The sequence below is a fragment of the Carassius carassius genome, chromosome 34, assembly GCF_963082965.1.
Source record: "Carassius carassius chromosome 34, fCarCar2.1, whole genome shotgun sequence".
Classification (NCBI taxonomy): domain Eukaryota; kingdom Metazoa; phylum Chordata; class Actinopteri; order Cypriniformes; family Cyprinidae; genus Carassius; species Carassius carassius.
Window position 1 is genome coordinate 15,116,782 of NC_081788.1, and position 23,923 is coordinate 15,140,704.

The 23,923-nt window shown below is 37.7% G+C and overlaps 2 protein-coding genes across 6 annotated transcripts in view; one reads left to right on the forward strand and one right to left on the reverse strand.

Moving 5' to 3' along the window:
* Positions 1-3,543: 3,543 nt before the first annotated feature.
* On the reverse strand, positions 3,544-16,178 carry LOC132114479 (17-beta-hydroxysteroid dehydrogenase type 3-like). 2 transcript variants are annotated; one of them, XM_059522615.1, is made up of 11 exons: positions 15,675-16,178; positions 12,643-12,689; positions 8,381-8,456; positions 8,183-8,290; positions 5,648-5,715; positions 5,128-5,172; positions 4,509-4,543; positions 4,339-4,420; positions 4,155-4,220; positions 3,843-3,992; positions 3,544-3,738 (listed from the first exon to the last, which is right to left on the reverse strand). In XM_059522615.1, the coding sequence occupies exons 1-11, from the start codon at positions 15,823-15,825 to the stop codon at positions 3,643-3,645; spliced, it is 924 nt and encodes a 307-aa protein (XP_059378598.1). In that variant the 5' UTR covers positions 15,826-16,178; the 3' UTR covers positions 3,544-3,642. The 2 variants fall into 2 exon arrangements, with proteins under 2 accessions (XP_059378598.1, XP_059378600.1); XM_059522617.1 differs by lacking the exon at positions 4,155-4,220.
* A 2,087-nt stretch (positions 16,179-18,265) lies between these two features.
* Positions 18,266-23,923, forward strand: part of LOC132114480 (sodium-dependent phosphate transporter 2-like) — a 40,211-nt gene continuing 34,553 nt past the window's right edge. For 2 of the 4 annotated variants that reach the window (XM_059522619.1, XM_059522621.1), the window contains exon 1: positions 18,266-18,552. The gene's annotated coding sequence lies outside the window, so the exon portion shown is untranslated. The remainder of the gene's footprint in view (positions 18,553-23,923) is intronic. The other 2 variants (XM_059522620.1, XM_059522618.1) reach the window with 2 other exon arrangements.

Sequence of the window (23,923 nt, forward strand, 5' to 3'; positions counted from 1 at the left end):
TGAAGGACCATCATCTTCAACTCAACCTGGCAGAGACAGAACTGATTGTGGTTTCAACAAACCCATTACTTCATCAAAATTCAGCATCCAGCTGACAGCCAGAAACCTTGGAGTTGTGATTGATGATCAGCTGAATTTCTAAAACCACATTGCTTAAACTGCCCGGTCATGCAGATTTGTTGTATACAGCATTAGGAAGATCACAACCTTTCTTTCGGAACATGCTGCGCAACTCCTTGTTCAAGCTCCTGTTTTGTCCAGACAAAACTATTGCAATGCTCTCTTTGCAAGTCTTCCAGCCAATTCTATTAATCCTCTACAACTAGTCCAGAATGCGGCTGCAAGATTAGTCTTTAACAAGCCAAAAATAATGCATGTCACACCTCTGTTCTTCAATGTGCAAGGCATTGATGTTTGCCTGCAAAACCACCACTGGCTCTGCACCCCGTTACTTAAATGCACTACTTCAGACTTGTGTGCCCTCTAGAAGCATTGTAGTGCCATCCCAAAGAGGCACACAATCACTTTAATGGACTTTTACTTTAACTGTTCCCTCCTGGTGTAGTGACATGCCCAACTCAATCCGAGCAGCTGAGTCTTTAGCCATCATCAAGAAATGGCTGAAAACACATCTCTTCCATCTTCATTTGACCCTATAACAATTTCTATTCTAATTCTAATTAAAAAATTAAAAACACGTGACCCACTAGAACTTGCGCTCTCTTTTCTTTTTCAATTCTATCTTTTAGTTTTCTTTATATATATATATATATATATATATATATATATATATATATATATATATATAAAACTTACTATGTGTACTGCATTAGGCTAACCGAGACTTGCACAGCACTTACATATTATTGCCCTTTTGTTGGTTTTGATTGCTTCTATTGTCCTCATTTGTAAGTCACTTTGGATAAAGCGTCTCCTACATGTAAGTGTAATGTAAATGTAAAACAGTTGAAAATTATTATAAAAACCTGTTCTTTCTTTTTTCTTTATCTTCTTAAATCCATTTAATCCTTTACTCATTTTAAACCTTAACTCATTTAAGAACTGATTTCATTTAACACTTTCAGTCAGTCCAAAAAAATTCCCCTACTTAACTTTATTAGAAAAATACAGCCATGGTTACCATGGCGACACGTATACCATCATTAAGGTGAGCCCTTAGGCTTCGACTGCACTGGTTTTCTCCCACTAAGTGTAACATGAGTAACTTGAATATCACACCTCACAAAAACCATCGGAACAGTATAACAATAAACTCCCACTCAAAATGAAGGTCTAACCCCTGAAAGAATTCCCACATGCTCTACACTTGACCTGATTTGAAGTGTTTCAGTACATATTTAAGTAAGCAAACATGGCTGACCCCACTTCCCAGATAGTGTTATTATTATTAATGATGTTTTGATATATTTTCATGACAAACACCAAAAAAACAAGAACTAACTCCAAAAAAGGGCAAAATTATACAAATAGACAGTTCAGATGCTCTATTTGGTTCCAAATTGTGCATGTTGTGTCTGTCCCAGTCGATGACCAATGGAAATTTTTGATATATTAGGGTAAATATTTACCCATGGGGGAATAAGGCAGATTCTCTGTTTGATTGCCAGAGTTCAGTGTCATTTGGTCCATTGTTTATAGAATTGAGAGCTTGGTAAACATTCAGTCCTCCTACATCTGCCTGCTGTTTATGTGTATAGGGACTCGTAGCCCTTGAAGATGGACCACACAAGCAAAGCTTATTGAGACTGCTAGCAATCAGATGCGGAGTGAATGCAAAGCAGTCCTTTTACTTTCATGTTCGCATTGTTGATGTAAACACAAACCATTTGTACTTGTTTTTTTTTCAGCAAAAAAATGTCAAACATGAAAACAAATTGTTGGCATATGACTAAATGCAGCTGTTAAACTTTGCAAAATTTAGTAAACAAAATTGCGAAAAACAATTGTTGGCTTACATTCACAAGCACATGTAAAGTACTTGACAATAATTTTAACTTGTGTTAATGTGTTTTTCAATATAACATCTGATATCAATATATTTTAAATAAACTAAATCGCAACTTTATCATTACTAGTGTTTTGATAGAAATTACAATAAAATATGTTTTAATTTACCATAAATGTATTCAGAATGTATTCATCATTCAGTATTGAACTATTCAGAGAGGTATTTATATAGCAGTCTAGTTAATTTAATGAAATACAATCAATTCAGCCATCTAGAAAAATGATAGGTCAGTGAACGTGTAACTGTTTGGTAGTTTTACACTATTTTAAACCATAGGAAATTGTTTAAGGTCATTTGTGGTTTCCCGCAGATTGGGTTGTTAGATGACATGCAGTTTTTATTTTACTTATCCACCACTTGTTTTTTTTGTTTTTTTAAACATTAGACTTTCAGAAACCACTGCAGTAGTCAAAGCACACAAAGCTACCAAGCTAGATAGTGTGTGTGAGAGAGAGAAATACTATTTATTTTAATTATTGCCTTAGCTTTATTCCACATAAATGTCTTTTCTGTTACAAGTAGCATTATAAATTATCCGTGGAAATTCCCTGTAGTAAAAACACAAACTCCTTTAATATAAGTGAAAACTGATAGTTATCTTGTCAGCTGTATTTTTATCAGAACAGCTTGCTTAAGGGTGAACAACTTTATTAAAATACTACATCTGCGACGGAAATCCCCCATCAGACTGAACTTGTTTGTGTCCTTTACCTTCTCAACATCTTCAAGACATGAAACTTGACTCCACACAGAGATCAATCACTCAATCACTCCATCAAAAGTGATGTGCTTCAGTTTCTGTAATGCTGCAGAATCAAAAACCTGCCCTCTGCTGGCTGAACGTCAAAACACAACTAGTAGCTCTTTAAAACAGAGCTTTTAAAAAAAAAAAAAAAGGTAAATTAGATATACAGTAATTACTGCTGTGATTCTAGTGTTACTTTAAAAAAAATGTTGTAAGATATTTAGATATGTATATGTAGGCTATATTGAAATAAATAATAATAAAAAAATGTGTGTTCTTTAAGTGCTGTTTACATATCAGTGTTTTCATTATGTAATTTTGCTGTGGATACAGTGATTAATTGATATAATGGGATATAATGACAACAATATCAAACAATTACATTACCTTCAAGCTTTAAAGATCATCATGTCAAAGTGCATTTAACCAGTATGTGGCGCCAAATATCTGTTTAAGTGTTTTGTGGCTATTAATGTTATTTATAAAATACTCTAAAAATAAGACCAAACATTTTCTGATCGCAAAATATAGATAGAAAATAACAAGGCCATATCTTTTACTCTGTCATTTGGCCTTTCTGAGATTGACCTTCTGTTAATGTTATCAAGGTCAGCACAGCATAACTATCTCCTGTCTACTGACATGATTATGATTAATAATGATAATATGTTCCATTATTGACACTGATATGGCATATATTTTGAAGGACCATTGGCAAACAAACGCCTGCCAGTTTTTAGTCCTCTCCCTTTCTTTCCCAGCCTCATAATTAGTGCCAACAAACACAACAATTGTGCTGTTAAAGTATCAAATGTTCAATACCATATATATATATATATATACACACACACTAAGAGAGGGACAACTCTCAGCTTCCGACTTTCTCCTTCACATATTCCCTGAAATGATGCTGAAACGCTTTGCTCTGCAGGACCCAGGTGGGAATGGACTGCACAATCCCGCCCTACAGATCAATTACACGTTGGTCAGGCACAATACCTAATTATATTAAATATTTATTAGTGAAGCAAGTCATTTGCATTCATTACCACTCATTGAGATCATTACCAGTATGGTATGAGTGACACTGCCATATGTTTGGTCTCCTAGTTTTAGATACTTCAGTGAGCTCCTTGCAAACTCCTCAGGTCTGAATGTGACCATATCTGGCTTCTGATGTCCTGTCATTGCTGTTGAAACCCCAAACGGAGCCACCGTCTAAGAAAAAAAACATTTGGGAATGAGCACAATTGATATCTTACTCTATGTACATTTAATACACACAAAACATTATTTACCTAATGTGTGGGTAAGTTCTGGATGGTAAAGAGAGCAAAATAGCATTCTTTTACATGCATGACATGTTTTTTTTTTACTCACCTGAATAATAATTCCTTTGAATTTATATTCTGCTTGAAGACCCTGTGAAAATCTCTCAACAAAAACCTGTTGATTTTTTTTTTTTTTTTTTTGATGATATTGCTAATACAGTGCAGACTGTTATCTGAATTGCAGAAAAAGATAGAATGTTTCATCTTAGTGTAGATGTCTTGTGTAAATTTACCTTGGACGCGGCATACAGGGTGTAAATGGGGCAGGGTATTTTGGCTATGCCAGAGGACACATTCAGAATCACTCCTCTTCCTCTAAGGAAATACATGGTCAGTGTGCTGGTCATTTGTTAAAATTTGTATGAAACATTATGAGAAAACTATTGCACAGAGAAGGCCAAACCTTTGCTGCATCTCTGGTAGCACAATTCTGCACATCTGAATACATGAAAATGATGTGAGTACATTATTAAATATCTTTCTCAGAACCAATGGTTCTCAACTGGCTTTTCTTTAGGATTTTATGTTTGACATCAAGAGGTGATTCAAAACGGTTTATCATCTATAATTTCATAAGATAATGATAATAATAATAAATAAATAAATAAATAAATAAATATGTCAAACATTGAAATCTATTTATATTACGATGGCCTAAACTCTATAACTCTATAAACTCTTTAGGCCTAAAAAAAATAAGCAAAATTATTAACACGACAGACTTAGTAAGGAAAATTACAAAAATTTGTTTGATTGGATGCATTGCCTTTGACGGAAAGGTATATTTTCCTGATAATAAGAGTCTTGTCCCCAACATTTAAAAGTCAACCAGTTTATTTTTGATAATCACACATGATTAAATAATTAGTTGCATTTTATTCTTGTCATTTAGAATAATATTCCTTGCTTTCTGCATCCATGTCAGAACAGAGCTGAATTTTGTGTTTGACCCCTATATGACCCAGCAGTTGCTAACCACTGCCTCAATGGAATGTAAATGGTGAGTAGTAAGTGGTACTCACCTTAACCATGGCTTTTACATTGCAGTTGATAACATCATGTATTCTCTAGGAAAGGCCACAACATGGAACATATAAATGGCAATATGAGATAAACACTCCAAAACTACAACAATTCAACCTTAAAACTATAGGTTCTTTATTGGCATCTATGATTCCATGAAGAACCTTTAAAATCCATGGATCCTTTGCAATGCACAAACCTTTCTTCAGATTATCAAAATGTTTTTCAAAAGAAAGAAATTGTTATTTTAAAAACGTTTAACTAAACAGTTCTTTGCATCACAAAAAAGGAAAGAAAAAAAATATGGAATTACATTACTGATAATTGTGATATTTTTAAAAAAATATATGTTTCTATGTTGTTATTATGGGTAATTTTCTATTACTACAATATGTAATACCTACAGTTATTTTCAAAGACTAATACTTTATTAATGAGAGCTTGCAGTAGCATATTCTTTATAGGATTTATAATATTAAAAGCATTAGCAATGACTGTATGAACCATTGGTAACCTCACTTCTTCTAAGTCAGAGGTTTCAAGTAGCTTGCAGGGTATTTGGCTGGGCAGAATCCCGACATTGTTCACTGTGTTTAAAGTAAAGTATAACAAACTGGATTAGCACTGTTGAACATGTTAGAACTTTAAAGGGTTAGTTCACCCAAAAATGAAAATTAGCCCATAAGTTACTCACCCTCAAGTCATCCTAGGTGTATATGACTTTCTTCTTTCAGACGAATCCAGTCGGAGTTATATTAAAAATAGTTTTTGTTATTTCAAGCTGTTTCATGGCACCCAGCAGGCTTGCATCAGTCCAAAACAAGTTAAATAAAAATCAGTCATCCATGAAAAAAGTGTCTAGCATTAGATGCATTTTTGTAAGAAAAATGTATATATTCAAAACTTACTAATCACTGTTGTACATGGAAGCAGTCCGGATGACGTATGGAGGTCAGCTTTGTGCATGTGCCGCTCAGAAGTGACAAATGCGGAAGATGAGGGGAGAGATCAAAATAAAACAACGGTCACTGGTTAGAAGTACAAAACGAGGAAGAAGAGAGGAATGTCAGAGGATTTCAGAGGATATAAACCAAGAGGAGACTGGTTTTCCTTTGCTAAAGGAAGGAAACTTTGCTTCCTTTGCTCCTGTTAACAAACGTTGGTTTTCACAAGACTCACTGACATATGCACAGTGCTGACCTAAAACGTCATCAGCCCGGAGCTTCTTCCATGTACAACTGTTGGCAAAAGCTACATTAAAGTGATTATTACGTCTTGAAAATTGATATTTTTCCTACAAAAATGCATCAATTCACTATAGAAGGCCTTTGTTCACCCCCTAGAGCCACGTGAGACACTGTTTTTAATGGAAGGGCGCTTTATATGTAACTTCTTTTGGACTGATGCATGCAACACCCACTGAGTGCCATGAAACAGCTTGAAAGATCAAAGATAATTTTTGACTGGATTCGTCTGAAAAAAGAAAGTCATATACAGGTGCTGGTCATATAATTAGAATATCATCAAAAAGTTGATTTATTACACTAATTCCATTAAAAAGTGAAACTTGTACATTATATTCATTCATTATACACAGACTGATATATTTCATGTTTTTTTTTCTATTAATTTTGATGATTATAACTGAAATTTTGAAGACACCTGGTGCCACACTCTAATCAGCTAATTAACTCAAAACACCTGCAAAGGCCTTTAAATGGTCTCTCAGTCTAGTTCTGTAGGCTACTCAATCATGGGGAATACTGCTGACTTGACAGTTGTCTAAAAGACGACCATTGACACCTTGCACAAGGAGGGCAAGACACAAAAGGTAATTGCAAAAGAGGCTGGCTGTTCACAGAGCTCTGTGTCCAAGCACATTAACAGAGAATCAAAGGGAAGGAAAAGATGTGGTAGAAAAAAGTGTACAAGCAATAGGGATAACGGCACCCTGGAGGGGATAGTGAAACAAAACCCATTCAAAAATGTGGGGGAAATTCACAAAGAGTGGACTGCAGTTGGAGTCAGTGCTTCAAGAACCACTACGCACAGACGTATGCAAGACATGGGTTTCAGCTGTTGCATTCCTTGTGTCAAGCCACTCTTGAACAACAGACAGCGTCAGAAGTGTCTCTCTTCAAAAAGGACGGGACTGCTGCTGAGTGGTCCAAAGTTATGTTCTCTGATGAAAGTAAATTTTGCATTTCCTTTGGAAATCAGGGTCCCTGAGTTTGGAGGAAGAGAGGAGAGGCACACACTCCACGTTGCTTGAGGTCCAGTGTAAAGTTTCCACAGTCGGTGAAGGTTTGGGGTGCCATGTCATCTGCTGGTGTTGGTCCACTGTGTTTTCTGAGATCCAAGGTCAACACAGCCGTATACCAGGAAGTTTTAGAGCACTTCATGCTTCCTGCTGCTGACCAACTTTATGGAGATGTAGATTTCACTTTCCAACAGGACTTGGCACCTGCACACAGTGCCAAAGCTACCAGTACCTGGTTTAAGTACCATGGTATGCCTGTTTTTAATTGGCCTGCAAACTCGCCTGACCTTAACCCCATAGAAAATCTATGGGGTATTGTGAAGAGGAAGATGCGATATGCCAGACCTAAGAATGCAGAAGAGATGAAGGCCACTATCAGAGCAGCCTGGGCTCTCATAACACATGACCAGTGCCACAGACTGATCGACTCCATGCTACGCCGTATTGCTGCAGTAATTCAGGCAAAAGGAGCCCCAACTAAGTATTGAGTGCTGTACATGCTCATACTTTTCGTGTTCATACTTTTCAGTTGGCCAAGATTTCTAAAAATCCTTTCTTTGTAGTGGTCTTAAGTAATATTCAAATTTTCTGAGATACTGAATTTGGGATTTTCCTTAGTTGTCAGTTATAATCATCAAAATTAAAAGAAATAAGCATTTGAAATATATCAGTTTCACTTTTTGAATGGAATTAGCACCTGTACACCTAGGATGACTTGATGGTGAGTAATTCATTTTTGGGTGAACTAAACCTTCAAATAAATACTTTGGCACATTGAGATATCTGATGCTGACCTAAAATACCAATATCCAAACCCTTGATGTTTTCATTAATGTGTCCATATATATCATCTTTGGTGAAGTCAGCAGCTATTACTTTGACTTCCTGTCCTGTCGTGAGCTCTGTCAGAACAAGAAAAGAATGCTGGTGAAACTGAGCTCTAAGATTACTGACAAGTCGAGAAGCTGGAATTCCAGCAGTAAATGCTTTACCGATCTTTCTTGCTGCTCTGGCAAGCTTCTCTTGATTTCTGCTGATGATGATCACACTCATACCTAGTTTGGAAAGCTGTAGAAAAACAAATTTTTACAAGAACAGCCTAGTCTAATATTAGGCAAGAGCTGATTAATTTCTTCCTTTAATGTTGTAAACAGTTGTGCTTGTTAATTATTTTTGTGGAAAAGCTCCAGTTACTGACGTATCCTCAGTTCCCTGAGATAAGTGAATGAGCGTTGAGTGTATGTATGGGGGAAAACTCCTGTTTTACTCTTTACTTAAGCCTGATTTGTTCACATTTATGTAGCTGCACAAACCAATGGCACTTTAGCTCACCATAAGGGGTGGAGCCGACCTGTATACCTGTATATGCCATTCAGCAGAATGTTAGACTTATAGATCATTGATTTGGGCACCTTATTGCGTGGCAAGTGACACAACAATTGTTTCCTTTTTTCAGGGAACCAAGGTTACGTCAATGACCAGAGCATTGCCTTTCAAATGTTCACTTCACGTTGTGTGCTATGAGCAGATACAGGATTTCGTGCTCTGCAAGCCCAGTCTCGGAGCACCAACAACAACCCCTGAAAACCTGAGCACATTAAGCCCCAAGCTGGTAGATGAGAGGTCTAATAAAACCACTTTGCCCAAGGAGAAGAGTGGAACATCAAACAGACAGAACTCGTGCCTGTAAATCAGGGACGTCTAAGTTATAAAATAGAGCAAATGTGGATGGCGACAACCAGGTGGCAGGAGCACAGATCTCACCAATAGATATTCCACTGCAACACGCCCAGGAGGAGGCCATCCCTCTTTTGGAATGGGCCCTCACACATATAGGGCATTGCAAAGCATCTGATGCATAAGCCAGGGCTATCGCAACAACAATCCAGTGAGAAAGTTGCTGCTTTGTGGCTGGCAGTCCTTTATTATCCAGCAGCTCTTGCAAAAAGGTTAGTATGTGGGACACATCACATGATATTGGGTCCAAACTCTGTGCAGAACACCAGTTAAGGAATACTGACCATTTTTGGCTGTAAAGCGTCTTGTAGATGGCACTCTTGCCTCCAAAATGATATTGCTTACTCTCACTGGGAGCTGATTAAACTGCTGTCGATGCCACCACCATCATGCTTTCTGACCGGACCAAGATGTGGTGCCCTTTCAAGGCTGGAAGGAAGGTTTTCAGGGCTAAGAAAACCACCAACATCTCTAGGCAGTTCATATACAGTCATTACTTTCGGGGCTGACCAGGAGCCGAATACTAGATTGCCCTCCAACAGGGTACCCCCAACCCAAGTTGTATGTGTCTGTCGTGACTACTTGTCTTCATGATGTCATGCAGGTCATGCAACCTAATTGCTTTTTGTAACATATGAGATGTCATCCAGGGTGCCACAGCCTTGATACAGTGGTGGTCTACCCTGACAGGAAACTGCCCCAGGCACCAAGCGTGGGGAGGAATATGGGCTTTGAGCCAAAACTGAAGGGTCCGCATGTGAAGCAGGCCAGGATGAATCACAGAGGCAGCCGCCACCATAAGGTGGCCCCAAAGAACACAAAGAGTGTCATCGCCAGTTTGAGAGACATTTCCAATAGCCGAATAGTCAGGGATTGTTCCGGCATAATCCATGAAATTGTTCCCAGAAAGACTGCTTGCTGTCTGGGTAACAACTGACTCCTGTGCGGGATGATGATCAACCCAGGGCGCTCCAAGTGGCTAAGTAACAGCTCTCTGTGAGCAGCCAACTCCCTTTCTGACCTGGCAAGACACAGCCAATTGTCAAGGTAGTTCAAAACACAGATTTCCACCTGTCTCAGAGGGGATAGAGCCGCGTCCACGCATTTCATGAAAGTGCACAGGGTCAGAGACAGTCCAAACAGAAGAACTGATAGGTTACACCCTCAAACGCGAAACTCAAAAATGGTCTGTGATGGGGACTATGTGGATATGAAAGTATGCATCTTTCAGATCCAGAGTAAAAAAACAGTCCTCGGGCAAATGTGCGCAAGAATCTGTTTTATAGTTAACATCTTGAACGACCGGTGCATAAGCATGTTGTTCAGATGCCTGAGATCCAGAATGGGTCTGAGCCCGCCATATTTTTTTTGAATGAGGAAGTAGCGGCTGAAAAAGCCTGACTCGCTGTTCTCTGGGGGCACTATTTTCATAGAGGCTTTTGCAAGCAACGTCTGCACCTCCTGTCGGAGAACAAGTGCTTCGTTGTCCGAAACAGAAGTTTGAATGATGCCTCTGAAGTGAGGTGGCCTGTGCGTGAACTAAAGCAAGCTACCTTTTCAAATTGTTTTTAAAACCCAACTTGACACTCCTGGAATGGCTGCCCAAGCCCTGAAACAGGAGGTGAGAGGGTTTATTTTTTCAAATGAGAGCTAGCTGAGAAAAGGTGGGGAACTCGCATTCATATGATTGTGAGAGAGAGAGTAAAGAGGAAATTTAGCTCTTCATTGTATGTGAGTCCACTATCACAGTGGTAAAACATTTGGGTCACGCTGCACCTGCAGGACGTGACCCACTGGAAACAAAACTCCCTTGCTCAGAGGTGCTCGGAGGGATGGAGAATGAAAGCGAGCTGTTTTGCAGGGCGTTCTGGACAAGATGAGAAGCCCCTCCTCTTCCTTTCTAGTGCTTCATGACGGCTTAGGCAGTTTGGGGTCCAGCACAACTCGTGGGTGGAGACCTTGACGCTTCGGAAAGGGGAAGCGTTTCACTGTCCGGGAGCACTGTTGCAACCCAGAGTTAGATTTGCATTGGGGTTGAGGCTGCACCAGCTTTGGAGGCTGAGTGGTGGGGTTCTTCTGGCGGCTCCCAGTGGCTTGGGGAGGAAGCGACACAGCGCCTGAGATGTCTTCCGAGCCTCTGAAAACCTCACTACAAACCCGTCCACAGCGGGGCCGAACAGAGCCAGATCTGTTGCTGTGCATAGCTCTTTGAAAGCCTCCTGGTGATCTTGGCCACACATATCCATGCTGCAGAGAAGCATTGTATTCAGTGCTGACCTGGTCTGGTCGGCTGCTGCATAAGGCCTATTGGCGAGCAGAGAGGTAGTCCTGCAGGGCTTATAGGGATGCGCTACATGGGCCTTAAACGCAAGGGCAGATGACGGGCACAGATGAGTTGCAACCACTTCCTCCAGAGGGGGGAGCTTGCTGTATCCCTTGTTGTCAATGCTGTTAATGATGGTAAGAGCTGATGCTATAGAGGGATTTACTCGGGCCTAGTAGGTGGTGCGCCATGTCTTGGTGAGCTCGTCATGACCTGCAAGCAAAAACAAGGTGGGGTGTTGATGAGAGAATGGTTGACAGCTTCCCAGCAGGTATCACAATAGGCCCAGATCCTCCACCTACAATAGGCCCAGATCATCCACCTCCACTCTTAGAAGAGGAAGGAAATGGGAGGGCTGAGCGAGGAGAACTGCCTTCACGGAAAAAGGCGATCCGTGAGCGGAGATAGGAAAGTCTCATATTTTCACAATGGAACCAAGAGACTTCAGTGAGTACAGCTTCTGCGTGGGCATTGCAGAGACTCACTGTGCCCGTCCATCTCATGCAAGGGGTCCTTACATGAACCACACTCGCAACACAACATTTGAAACAATGCCACTGAGAAATTTCCTCTTTAGGAATTTTTTATTGCTTACTCTTCAAGCACAGTGATGGCCACAGTGAGTCCTCAATGATTCAGGCTTCTTTGATGGCCGCGAGCAGAGCTGGTGCTTCTTCTTTCTTGGCTTCTTGGCTTGTTTCAGTCAGCGAAGAGATGATCCTCGTCGCTGAAGGAGAATGATTTGATGAATGGCGCTGTGAGCCGACTTATATATATAGGTCTGCTCTGCCCCTTCTGGCGGGCTAAAGCACCATTAGTTTGTGCAGCAACACAAATGTGTACAAATCTTCAGTACAGAGTAAAACAGGAGTTTTCCCCATACATACACACAATGTGAATTGAACATTCAAAAGGGAACCAGGATGCATTTTTTTTCAGATTTCTTTGTAGAGTTAATGTTCAAAGAACAGCATTGATTTGAAATATAAATATGTACGTATAACTTTAGAAATGTCTTTACTGACAATTTTGATCAATTTAATGCTTCTTTGCTGACTAAAACATTATTTTTACTGTTACCTTTTAACCCTATACTTGAACCTTATACATGATAATTGAACTAATCTAATATCTAATCTAAAATCAAAATTGTCACAGCAAATCACAGTTTTCACAAGGTGGTTTTCTTGTTACCTCTTCTGCATATGCTCTGCCTATTCCATCTGACCCTCCAGTGACCACTGAAACAGGGGAAATATCAGTATTAGACTTAAAATCATAAACTGGAAGGTATGAATGATAATTTGATGTTACCTGTTTCTAATTCACTGATTGTGAACAAATGTGATTGACTATTTAAGCTGAGGAATATCATTTAAAAACGATATATATATATATATATATATATATTATATAATGTAAATAACTATTACCTGCACATAATTTACATCTGGATTACAAAAAATAAGCTTTTGCATCAAGTGTATTCAGAACATTATAGTCAAGTCTGTTTCCTGACACTCTCTTTGAGAATCTGACATTTCAGATGAAAGCCAGTCAATGTCTATTTGTTTTAACAACATTCTTGAACAGATTGTGTGTACCCACCAATTCACTAAACAAACAGTGAGCATGGGTGGTGAATATGTGTGAAAAGTCATCTTCTCTCCACCACTGTTTGTCCATCTGAGCAGTTCACATTGGTGTGGGAAGAAAAGGGGTGCTGGAGGGCTAGTGGGATAGCCAGTTTATAAAACAGAGGAAATGATGTAAGATGTTATTACCTTCATGCTTTCATTACTTTCGTAGACTAAGGTTTGAACTAAAGTCTGTGTTGTCCTCTGTGTGGGAAAATGGCTTTTTTGTGTCTTTCTTTCTCATTTCCCATGCTTTCGTTCTTTTTTGTGTCAATTTTCTTGGTGTACAAGAAGTACAAGTAGTACCCTGCTTTAAAATCTCAGTGAAATCTTAGATAAGTTAAATATTTTGAATGTTTCAAATGTGAACAATTCAGTCTTAGTTGGCTTGTCTCAGTTTTTATTATGTATTATTTTATTTTATTTTATTTTATTTTAAGTATAATTGTAATAAACAAATTTGGGGAAATCGTGGCCCAGTGGTTAGAGAGTTGGACTCCTAATCCTAGGGTTGTGGGTTGGAATCTCGAGCCAGCAATACCACGACTGAGGTGCCCTTGAGCAAGGCATCGAACCCCCAACTGCTCCCCGGGTGCCACAGCATAAATGGCAGCCCCCACTGCTTGTGTGTGTGTGTTCACTGCTCTGTGTGTGTGCACTTTAGATGGGTTAAATGCAGAGCACGAATTCTGAGTATGGGTCACCATACTTGGCTGAATGTCACGTTACTTTAAAAAAAAAAATACTGTTAATAAATAACATAAATTATTAATTACAGCGGATATAGAAAAGAATCACCCCCTTTAAAATAATCACATTTTGTTGCTTGGCAGCCTGAAATGAAGAAGGACACAGTTTTTGTTTTATCCAGCTGTATTTACTGAAATATTTAACTCCAACATGTCAGTAAAAAAAAAAAAAAAATTCAGAATCACTTGAGTTGGAAGAAGGATCAACCCTTCTACAAAATGACATGTAAACTCAATCAGGTTTAGCAAATCACCTTCTCAATGGCACACAAAGCCATTTGACTTTCAACTTTGATCATCTGTGGTCATTTTCATGAACTCAGGATGAAAAGATCTTTACTGGAGCATTTCAGTACTTGGTAGTGCAACTGAACCAAACAATCAACTATGGGTACCAAAGCATTCAAAAGCTCTCTGGGATAAATTCTGTAAGAAATGTATTGCTCATTGTTAGTAAATAAATTGGAACTTATTGTGTTACTTGTGTTTTATATATTATTGTGTTTTATATATGATTTGCATTGCATTGCATTGAAACATAACATATATGTGTGTGTGTGTCTTCTATAACTAATATATATATATATATATATATATATATACCGTATATATATATATATATATATATATATATATATATATATATATATATATATTACTATTTTTTTTTTTTAATTCTTGTGATGGTTTTTGAGCAGCCATTATTCCTGTCTTCAGTGTCACATGATCCTTTAAAAACCATTCTAATATGTTTCTAATGTATATGAATGCCAATCCTACAGCATTCAATCGTGCACTCATACAGGCTGAACCGACATGCACAACAACTTGCAGAACTGTCATGATTATTTATTTAAAGTGAAAGGAATAGCAGATGTATTTTCTCTAAACATACTAGAAAACACCCCCTGCAAAGGGACATTGTAATGCACAAACTCTCTCTCCCTCGCACACAGACAGACACACACACACACACACACACACACACATACACCAGGAAGAACATTTCAAAGCCTTAAAGTGAAAGAATAGTTGCAGAAAGAGAGAAAAAGTAATGTTAATTTGATTTCAAATGAGCAGGAACAACCTTTCAAAGTCAAGAAATGTTAAAAAAAGTAATAAGGAACATACTGTTCTAATTGCCTTTTGTTCTCTGCTACTCTCAGTGCCGGAATGGAAGGGAAGCTTGGGAAAAAATGGCTGGAATTGTTGCTTTTTTGTTGCTGAACTTCTATACACAGTATGAATTTCAAGAAAGCCATAAGGATGGTCTCTCTTTTGCTAACAATAAAAGTGCTGTTTAGGAAAGCAAGACATTTTGTAAGGGACAATTTAAAGTAAGATGAGAACCTTGTTCCTGGGCCAAAACTAAGGCAGTGATGGTTTGTAGGAGGGCTACATGGTTCACTCTCTTTCACTCTCATGCTTTAAATCCATTGTTCTCAAGGTACAGCGGGGGGTCAGTTCAGAAGATATAATTAACCTTGCATTTTCTAAAATGCTTAAATCATGACATTTCTAACTGTTAACTAATTTTAAAATTTCAAACTAATGATCTTTTAAGCAATATTTAGTAGTAGTAGTAATTTGAAATTATATTCTTAATGAAAGCTATGATAAAGGGTTACCAACAAAATCTAGCATTTTATACATAAATTAATTAGCTTACATGTCACACGTTTAGAATTTCTACTTTCTCTCTTATTATTTAATTAATTTATTTAGAATTTATTTATTTTTTGCAAAAATCTTTCATATATAAAAAGGTTGGTTTATATAGAAAATGCATGCTCAACACAAAAATACAGGAAATAAAATGTAAAATGCTGGTGTTTCTCACCTGCCCATTTCCCCAGAGTGGTGAAAAAAGACTCAGGAAGAGGACAGAAGAGCTTCGGGACAAGCATCATAAACAGGCATACTAATTTCCCTCCAAAAACCAGGACAGCACAAGTCCCGGTCAAGATGAAGATAATCTCAGCGAGCGACATGACAGCTTTTCTTAAGGCTTAAAGTGAGTCCTTCCTGCTATCTTGGCCCCTCTTTTAACTGCCAGGGTTCTCTTATTCTCTTATTTAATCTGACCACAAGCTTCAAAACACAGTGCTGACAGCGCCCTCAGCCAATCAGAATCTTCTCTGCCCTTTCTCACCAGGATAGAATTCACATTCCTCATTTTTTGTGACTGTTGTGGCATTTAGTGTGAGTAAGCTCACCTATTGTTATCCAAATTAAAGAGTGGAGGGAATTTGTGTCACAGAATGTAGGCTCATTCTGGACTGAGGAATCACATTTCAGCACTTAAATCCTTTCACACTGCTACCTTGATCTTACAGAAATGATTTTAAATGCCTTCATGCTGCTGTCCCTGAATTCTTTGGCAATATTGTCACTAATCCAGCCAGATCAGTAATATAATTTAACTAAAGGCTCCCCAAAACACCAAAGGTTAAACCTATTTTAGTCACTATTGTCCCAAGCTGTTGAACTCTCTGACAAACTATAAACTTTTCACTATACCTGGCACTTTTAGAACTATAAAAAAAAAAAAAAAATCTTGTAAAATTAAAAAAAAAAAATTATTATGTTATTACTGGTGTATGAGAATCAGTTATTTTTTCTGCCATTTTATTTTTACTTAAAGGTTTAGTCACTTTTTTTAATTCATTTATGTCTGTATAGGTTTTATTTATTGTAGTAATTTTAATAACTAATGTAATAAGGCATTTTTACTAAAAAAAAAAAAAAAAAAAAAAAAAAGGATTTTACAGTTTGTGAATTTAAATCTGGGAGATGATAGGGTGATATTTTATTGATAATTTATAAGTAAGAGCATCCAGATTCACCTATTTGTATCCACATTTACCTTTTTTTTCATGGAAAGACAGAAAGGTATGACTGATTGTCATCTTTTACAACATGATTTACTCTAAATGTGCACTACTTTACCTCATTTGTTGACATTGTGCTTTCACAATTATTAACCTTGTGAAAAAGTCAACATTCGCTCTTTATTTCATCATCACACTAAATGCCATTGTCTTGCTCTCATGAGTCACTGCAGTGTTGAGCTCTCTGGTATCAAGGACTCACGGTATTTAAGCAGCTCCAGCGCTGTCTAGTGGTTAAAAAAATCATCTTAACAGGTTTCATAGAAGGGCTTTGTTTGCCCACTCAGGTACAGCTTGAACTGTTTTCTGCCTTATAATTCCTTAGTACGCGGTTTGTTATATGATTCAAGCTGGGTGTTATTCGTAAGATGGAGACGTTTCAAATCTTCACTGTAGTATTTTTTATTTGATGAAATAGATTTTTGGTGGTCAGGCATCCAGGACGTCGGACTAAATCAATATTTGCATGTGGGCATGAAACGGCAGAGGGCGCTGTTCACCAAGTTTGGGATTTTCCCTCACAGCTGCACTTGGAAGAAAAATCTCAAAAACTATTAAGCCCTAGAGTCATTTAAATGTATTTAAATATTTAAATGGACATTATAGATATGTCTACCCAGATATAGACTTTATACATAATCAAATGATATATATATATATATATATATATATATATATATATATATATATATATATATATATAGGGAAGACAGAAACGTATACCTGATTGATATATATATAGGTCATATATTGATATATCCATATAGGCTGCCTATGGTACGTTATTCATCCGTAAAGAACAGAGAAAATAATTATTCCTAAATGATAATGTTCTGATGATGTATGTCTAGGATGATCTAGTGAACCTGTCTTGCTCTTCTGAAGGGGTCTCCGGCTCTGATAGCTGATAGCGGTGTCCGATTTGTAAACGAATCCCTCTATAGTCGATTCTGTTCAATTAATTTTTCCGAATCACAAGACTCGTCTGAACGACTCATTCACGAAAATAAATAATAAAAAAATATTAAAATATTGTATAACAGATGTATAAATTATGTTAAAACAGTATTTAATCAAATGCAAACCATATTTAGGTTCTATTTTTATGCGAAGAATCACATATATTATAACAACCCCCCTGCCCCCAACTGAATCATTAAAAGAACCGATACTCGGAAAGGAGTCGGACTTCCTATCTCTAGTCTCGTGTGGTGCGCATGTGTTGAGAACGCGCGAATGGTGTTACGTAACAGTACGTATGCTGACAACTACCTGCACCTTTCGGGGACATAAAACATATCAATATTACAATAAAGTAATGGTACCTAATGTATTCTTATCATAATCGAGCTTCATTATGGATAAGAATCGATCTGTCGTCACGTGGTCACGACAACATTACCTCTTTAAAGGATTCTCAGACAAACAATGACCTCGTGCACCCACCAGAATACATCTCTATAACAGCCATATCTAAAACAGCCCATTGTGAACCTAACAAAAGACCATCTGCTCAAATTAGCAGCCATTTGGTTGATACTTGAGCTGAAGTGGGACAGGACGTTGCATTGACAGGTTCTCCACTCGTTCTTTCCCGTTTTTTCTTCGTACACGGGAAGCTCCTGCCCCCTGATCCCTCAAGCGCCCGGATGCAGCTCACCAGGCAGTAACAGTCAGTGAGTCAGTCAGTCAGGACAAACATGGTCGCCAAAGCTGAAGGTAGCGTTTAAGAATCTCCGCGCTGAAATTCGCTCCATTACACGAGGTCTCTTATACTGATCTCCGAAGCACGTTAAAGCCTCTCCGGGGGACTGGATTCCCTTCTCGGTGAGTAAGAGCTGTCTCATTGACCGCTGTCATGCCGTCGATAATTCGTCAATGGATTAGATTCGCGCCACGGGGAATATGCTCAGAACCACGCGCTCTGGAGCAGGAACAGACCCGCTCTTTACTTTGTTACTCCTCAGTGCAGCTACATATGGCTCTGAGGCGTGTTGATATTGTCTTTGAAGTGATTAAGGATTTTTCTCAGGGTCAGATTTGTGCGAGTCCACTGGTATAATGCTGTAAACCGCTTTGTATTGAGCATGGTGTTCGTTTTGTGTGTATGACAAGGGTTTTGTCGATTAGCTTTAAATTTGAATTCATATAACGCATATTAACATTTCAGTAGAGGTCGGAGTAGGTAGCCAAGAGCCTGCCGCGACAGACAGCAAACGGGCAGGCTGCAGTGATTTGAGACACACACGTGATTGTTACAGCATTTTGTTACTTAGAAGCACTTGTATTTAAATCTGAAGATAATGAAGCTGTTTTCGATTCGAAGCTTGTCAGTTAACTTACAGCTCTGTGTAAATGCTGCTCCATCGTAAAGCACGTGAAAACACCACATTTAATAACATGTTTTTACTCCAAAATCACTTCATACCATCATTCGAGTGTTTGAAATAAATCCTTCTGTGAGATGATGTGGCTTCACAGAATAAGGCACGCGATATATTTTATAAGCAGTGAAATGTCGATATCACTAGGCTATGTCGATTAGCATTGCAATATATATACCAATATATACCAATACAGTCTGATAACGGCACAGTAAAAAAAAAAACACACAATTTAGAATTTGTATACTTCTCTGTGTTGAGCTGATAATCACTTTTTTGTGTGTTAATTACAATCTACTATATAATTCTACAATACAATAATTTATATAAATCTACAATAATTTTTTATAAAATCTAGTGAAATATTTTATTTACAAATGTAAGGTGAATATGTCTAAAATCTGGTAAAATGTCACACATTGCTCTTTGTATTGTTGTAAAATACAACCAAGAAAAAACAAGTAAATACATTTATTTATATATATTTATATTTATATATATATATATATATATATATATATATATATATATATATATATATATATATATATATATATATATATATAAATAAATTTATTTCAAATGTAAAGCACAGTAATAAAGTCAGCACATATCCTATAGGTCAGAACAAGAAAGACTATTATTAATCTTTGATTGTATAGAAAAGTATTATAATACGGCGCCAATACAGAGCAGCACCATAGACTGTATAAAAATAGTGTCCGTGACGTCACCCATAGGTTTTCGAAGTGTGTAAAACATGAAATTTTTGTGGGGCTCAACAATAACACATAATAGTATACGCACAATTGGTTAACACGATTTGGTTCTGATCTCATCTGACTGATCGGATCCACAGAAAATGCCAGTATTGGAGCCGATACCTATCCTGAGTATCGGATCGATGCATCCCTAGTATTAACACAGCAAAAGGGTAAAAAGCAGACCTGACCCCATTTTTAAAGCTTGGAATACACTAGGCTACATGACTTTTAAAATCTGAATAGATTGGGGGTCATACACTTACCGACTTTGTAGTAGTCACAGAGGAAAAACTGGCCATCATACACTACACTAGAGCTGAAGATCTTTGCCAGGACCCGACGGGTTCGGGCTTAATTTATATCATCTTACTCGGGCTCGGGCCGGGCTTGCGCTCCGGTTTGCGAGGTAAATGAGCGGTCATGTGATGTGTTTCGATTAGCACGAGAAAGATGCGAAAATGGATGCTGAGTAGGTGTAACGGAGGCTTGGCTCTGGCGATTACGTTTTGGTTGCACCGGCAACTAAAGCAAAGTCTGAGGTGTGGAAAAGTTTTGACCATGTTTATAATGAGAATAATGAGTGAATAATGACACACCATCAGTGAGCGCAAGAACGCGCTGAAGCCATCTACAGTGGATTCAATAATTTTCCTCCACAAAAACATGTAGGCTTAGCCTAATCTCTGTGAGTAAAGGCTTTTCAAATGATAACTAAATATTAATTGAGTCTTAAATGCATAATGTGCACTGAGTATTTACGCTAATGTTGACATTATTCTTTTATTATATGTCAGCTGCTAGTGGCGAAGCAAATCCAGCGGAACATTTATCTTAATTTCGTTATTGCCAAATACCCATCTTAATTTAAAATTAATCTTAATTTAATTTGATAAAAAAGACTCGTTTTTATTGGTGCGTTGGTCTATTTATAGGATAAATGAGTCTAGAATGCTGAGATGTTACGATGTCACAGAGGACTTATTTTATTTCTTTATTCCAACTTCCAAGTGGTCTAGTCTACGTTAGTTATGAATAAATTGTGTTAAAACATGTACAAATGACTCATTCTTGACAAAAGGCAAAAGAGCTGTTTGTGTGCGCACATTTGAATAATGTCGGGCTGTAAACGGGTTCGGGCTTTTAAAAAGCTGTCAATCAAAATGTACTTGTCGGGCTCGGATTAGTGCTGGGAGGTATACCGGTTCATACCGAAAACCGGTGTATATTTTCATTACAATATAAATTTTTAATATACCGCCATACCGATGTATTTAATTACTCAATGTTCGGAACGAACGTTATGCTGCGCTGCGGCCGCGCGACACTGTTTCAGACGGACCCTTTACAATGTTGCACTTCTAAGCAGCGACTGCGAGACGTGGTGAGGGTAAACACAGCAGTGCTCTGGTGTTACGTTATAATGCCTGTTTCACACATACTCCGTCTGCGTTGCGTATGCGTTGCGTATTTTTTACGCACCCATGTTAACGGATTGCAGCGTTCACACTGCATGAGGTTGCGGTTCGTCAGTGCGTTCCAGGAGCGGTGCGTCTGCAGCAGTGCAGCGATTGTTTACGTACAGAGTCTATTTTTGCTGTGCTGCATGCGCTGAATTAAAGTGACAGCGCATTGTTCGCGGTAAAAATGAATATGGACTGACACAGAAATGCAGTCATTTCACTATAAATGTATACTAATTAAAGCATACTGTTTCATACGCAAAACGTTTTTTTTTTGGCTAGGTTTAAAACAAGAAAAAGTGCACTTTTAGATAAACAAGGAAAACAATATATAAATTCACTTTTATGGAGGCAGAAAAACAAAGTTCATGAAGACCCGTGGGATTGCTTGTGATAAAGATTTAAATGCAAAAGGCACGAGACCGTTTCTGTCGTTGATGTTTTAATTTTAAATATTTTCGATATCCTAACAAGAAAAGAAGGCTAATTGTTGCGTTTAAATGTGTTTTTTTTTTTTTTTTTTTTTTATACATGATTTGAAATCAAAAGAATGAACAAATGTTGTGTTTGTGGACTAAACAGCCGCAGATCAGTAGCGGACTGCAAACACGTCCTGTGTGAAAACACAATGAGGTAACACGGCAACACGAGCGATGAGCTCCTGCACCTTAGCCGCAAGTACGTCTTGGAATACCAACCAGCAGAAAATGCATTTAACACCTGATTATGCATTAAAAAAAAACCCGTCATAAACCGGAGAACCGGCATAATTTTGAAAAAAACCGTGATATAATTTTTTTTGTCAAACCGCCCAGCACTAGCTTGGGTCCTGTCAGGCCTAACTTTTATGGCCCGATTACAGCTCTACACTACACAACTTAGGATCACACACTACCAAACTTTAAAGTTGTTCCAATCACTACAAACTCACGCAGAAACGTGTACCTTGTTGCTAGGTGTCAAATGAAAGTGTTCTACAATCGGTTGAAAATATTAACCGTTTGATATTCTCCGACTAGATTGAATCAGAGTCTGTAGCTACAAAATGGGAGTCTGTGACCATCATATACTATGCATTTTTCTATGAAAATTGCTGTGTTGGCAAGTCAATATCCCAGATCCATGCTTTATTATATTGAGTAACTTGTGCTTTGGGTAAAATTGCCAGTTAATTAAGTTAAATCTGAAGACCTAAATGGAGAAATAATATGGTTGAATGTGTAACTGTGTGAAATTAATGTGTCTAGACTGCCTTCCTCATTTCCTACTTTATGTATTGATATATATCCATTAGAGCTGAAACAACTAATCGATTTAATTAAAATCGATTATTAAAATAGTTGTCAACTAATTTAGTCATCGATTAGTTGCTAAATAACTTTTATTTGCCGTAAGCAGCTCATTTCGTGCATATTTTAAATCCGCGATGACCAAAGTGTGGCAGTAATGAGCCACCGGAGAAGTAGCCAATAGCTGACCTCGTTTTATGTCACGTGCTTCCCGAACAGCGTCTCTGCAGCATTCAGCGAGATGGCTGAGGCAGGTGGCAGTGGAGTAAGCTCGAGAAAGAAAAAGAAAAAAGTGGAAGTTAAAACTAATCGAACAAAGTCATCCAAAGTGTGGGAGAACTTTACTTTGAACCTTCAAAAAAGAAGAGTAACCTGTAAACTCTGCACTACTGAACTGTTTTAACTGTTTAAGACTGTAACGGCTCCTGAAGGTTTTCTTCTGATTAAAAGAATCACGCTTCAACTGATGTCTTAACGTTTAATGCCTTCTTTTCAAAGAGTACAAGTCTCATCTTCATCGCCATCTTGATTATATTTCGACATCACTTGAACATCGTGACACCCTTTGGATATCAACATCTTGACATCTTTACATCATGACACCGTGAAAAACTGAAACAAATAAAATTACATTCAGATACATAACTTGATACATAAAGTGTGTTTCTGTTTTTACCGCAGTTTAACCAAGCCTGTTTCTTACTGAACCAATATATACATTATATTATATATAAGGTTAATACATTAACCTTGCAAAGTAACAGATGCAATCCAAAGTCTAAACAACATACCATGTGCGCCTCCTTATTCGAAGGATTATTTACAATTTCACAGCATAAGCTATAAAGCTGTTTCCCAGGTAAGCTGTGTGTTTACAGGAAAAAATAAAAAATAATAAAATGCAATGTACTTTTATTCAGTTTTATTCTTATTCTTCGTGAAAATATGTTCTGAAAGATTCCTTAAGCTTTGTTCGGGATGTTAAACTACTTTAGGAGCCCCTAAGGACTGCCATGGTGAAAACATTATTTAAAATCTCCTCGTGAAATTTGCTAGAGTACGTATGGGTCAGTGTTTTGATTGCAGAAGAGTTCGACAAAGAATTACTAACACATAATAAAACACAACTCCAGGTATATTTTTGATGGGGATATGACGATGCAAAATGGTTAAAATCTCTAAAAAGTCTGTTGAATGATAAAGACCCTTTATTAATAATTTACTTGGGGGGGAATGGGCACAACTAAAATATAAGTACATGAACTGATAAATCATAAAAATAATCGACATATTAATTGATT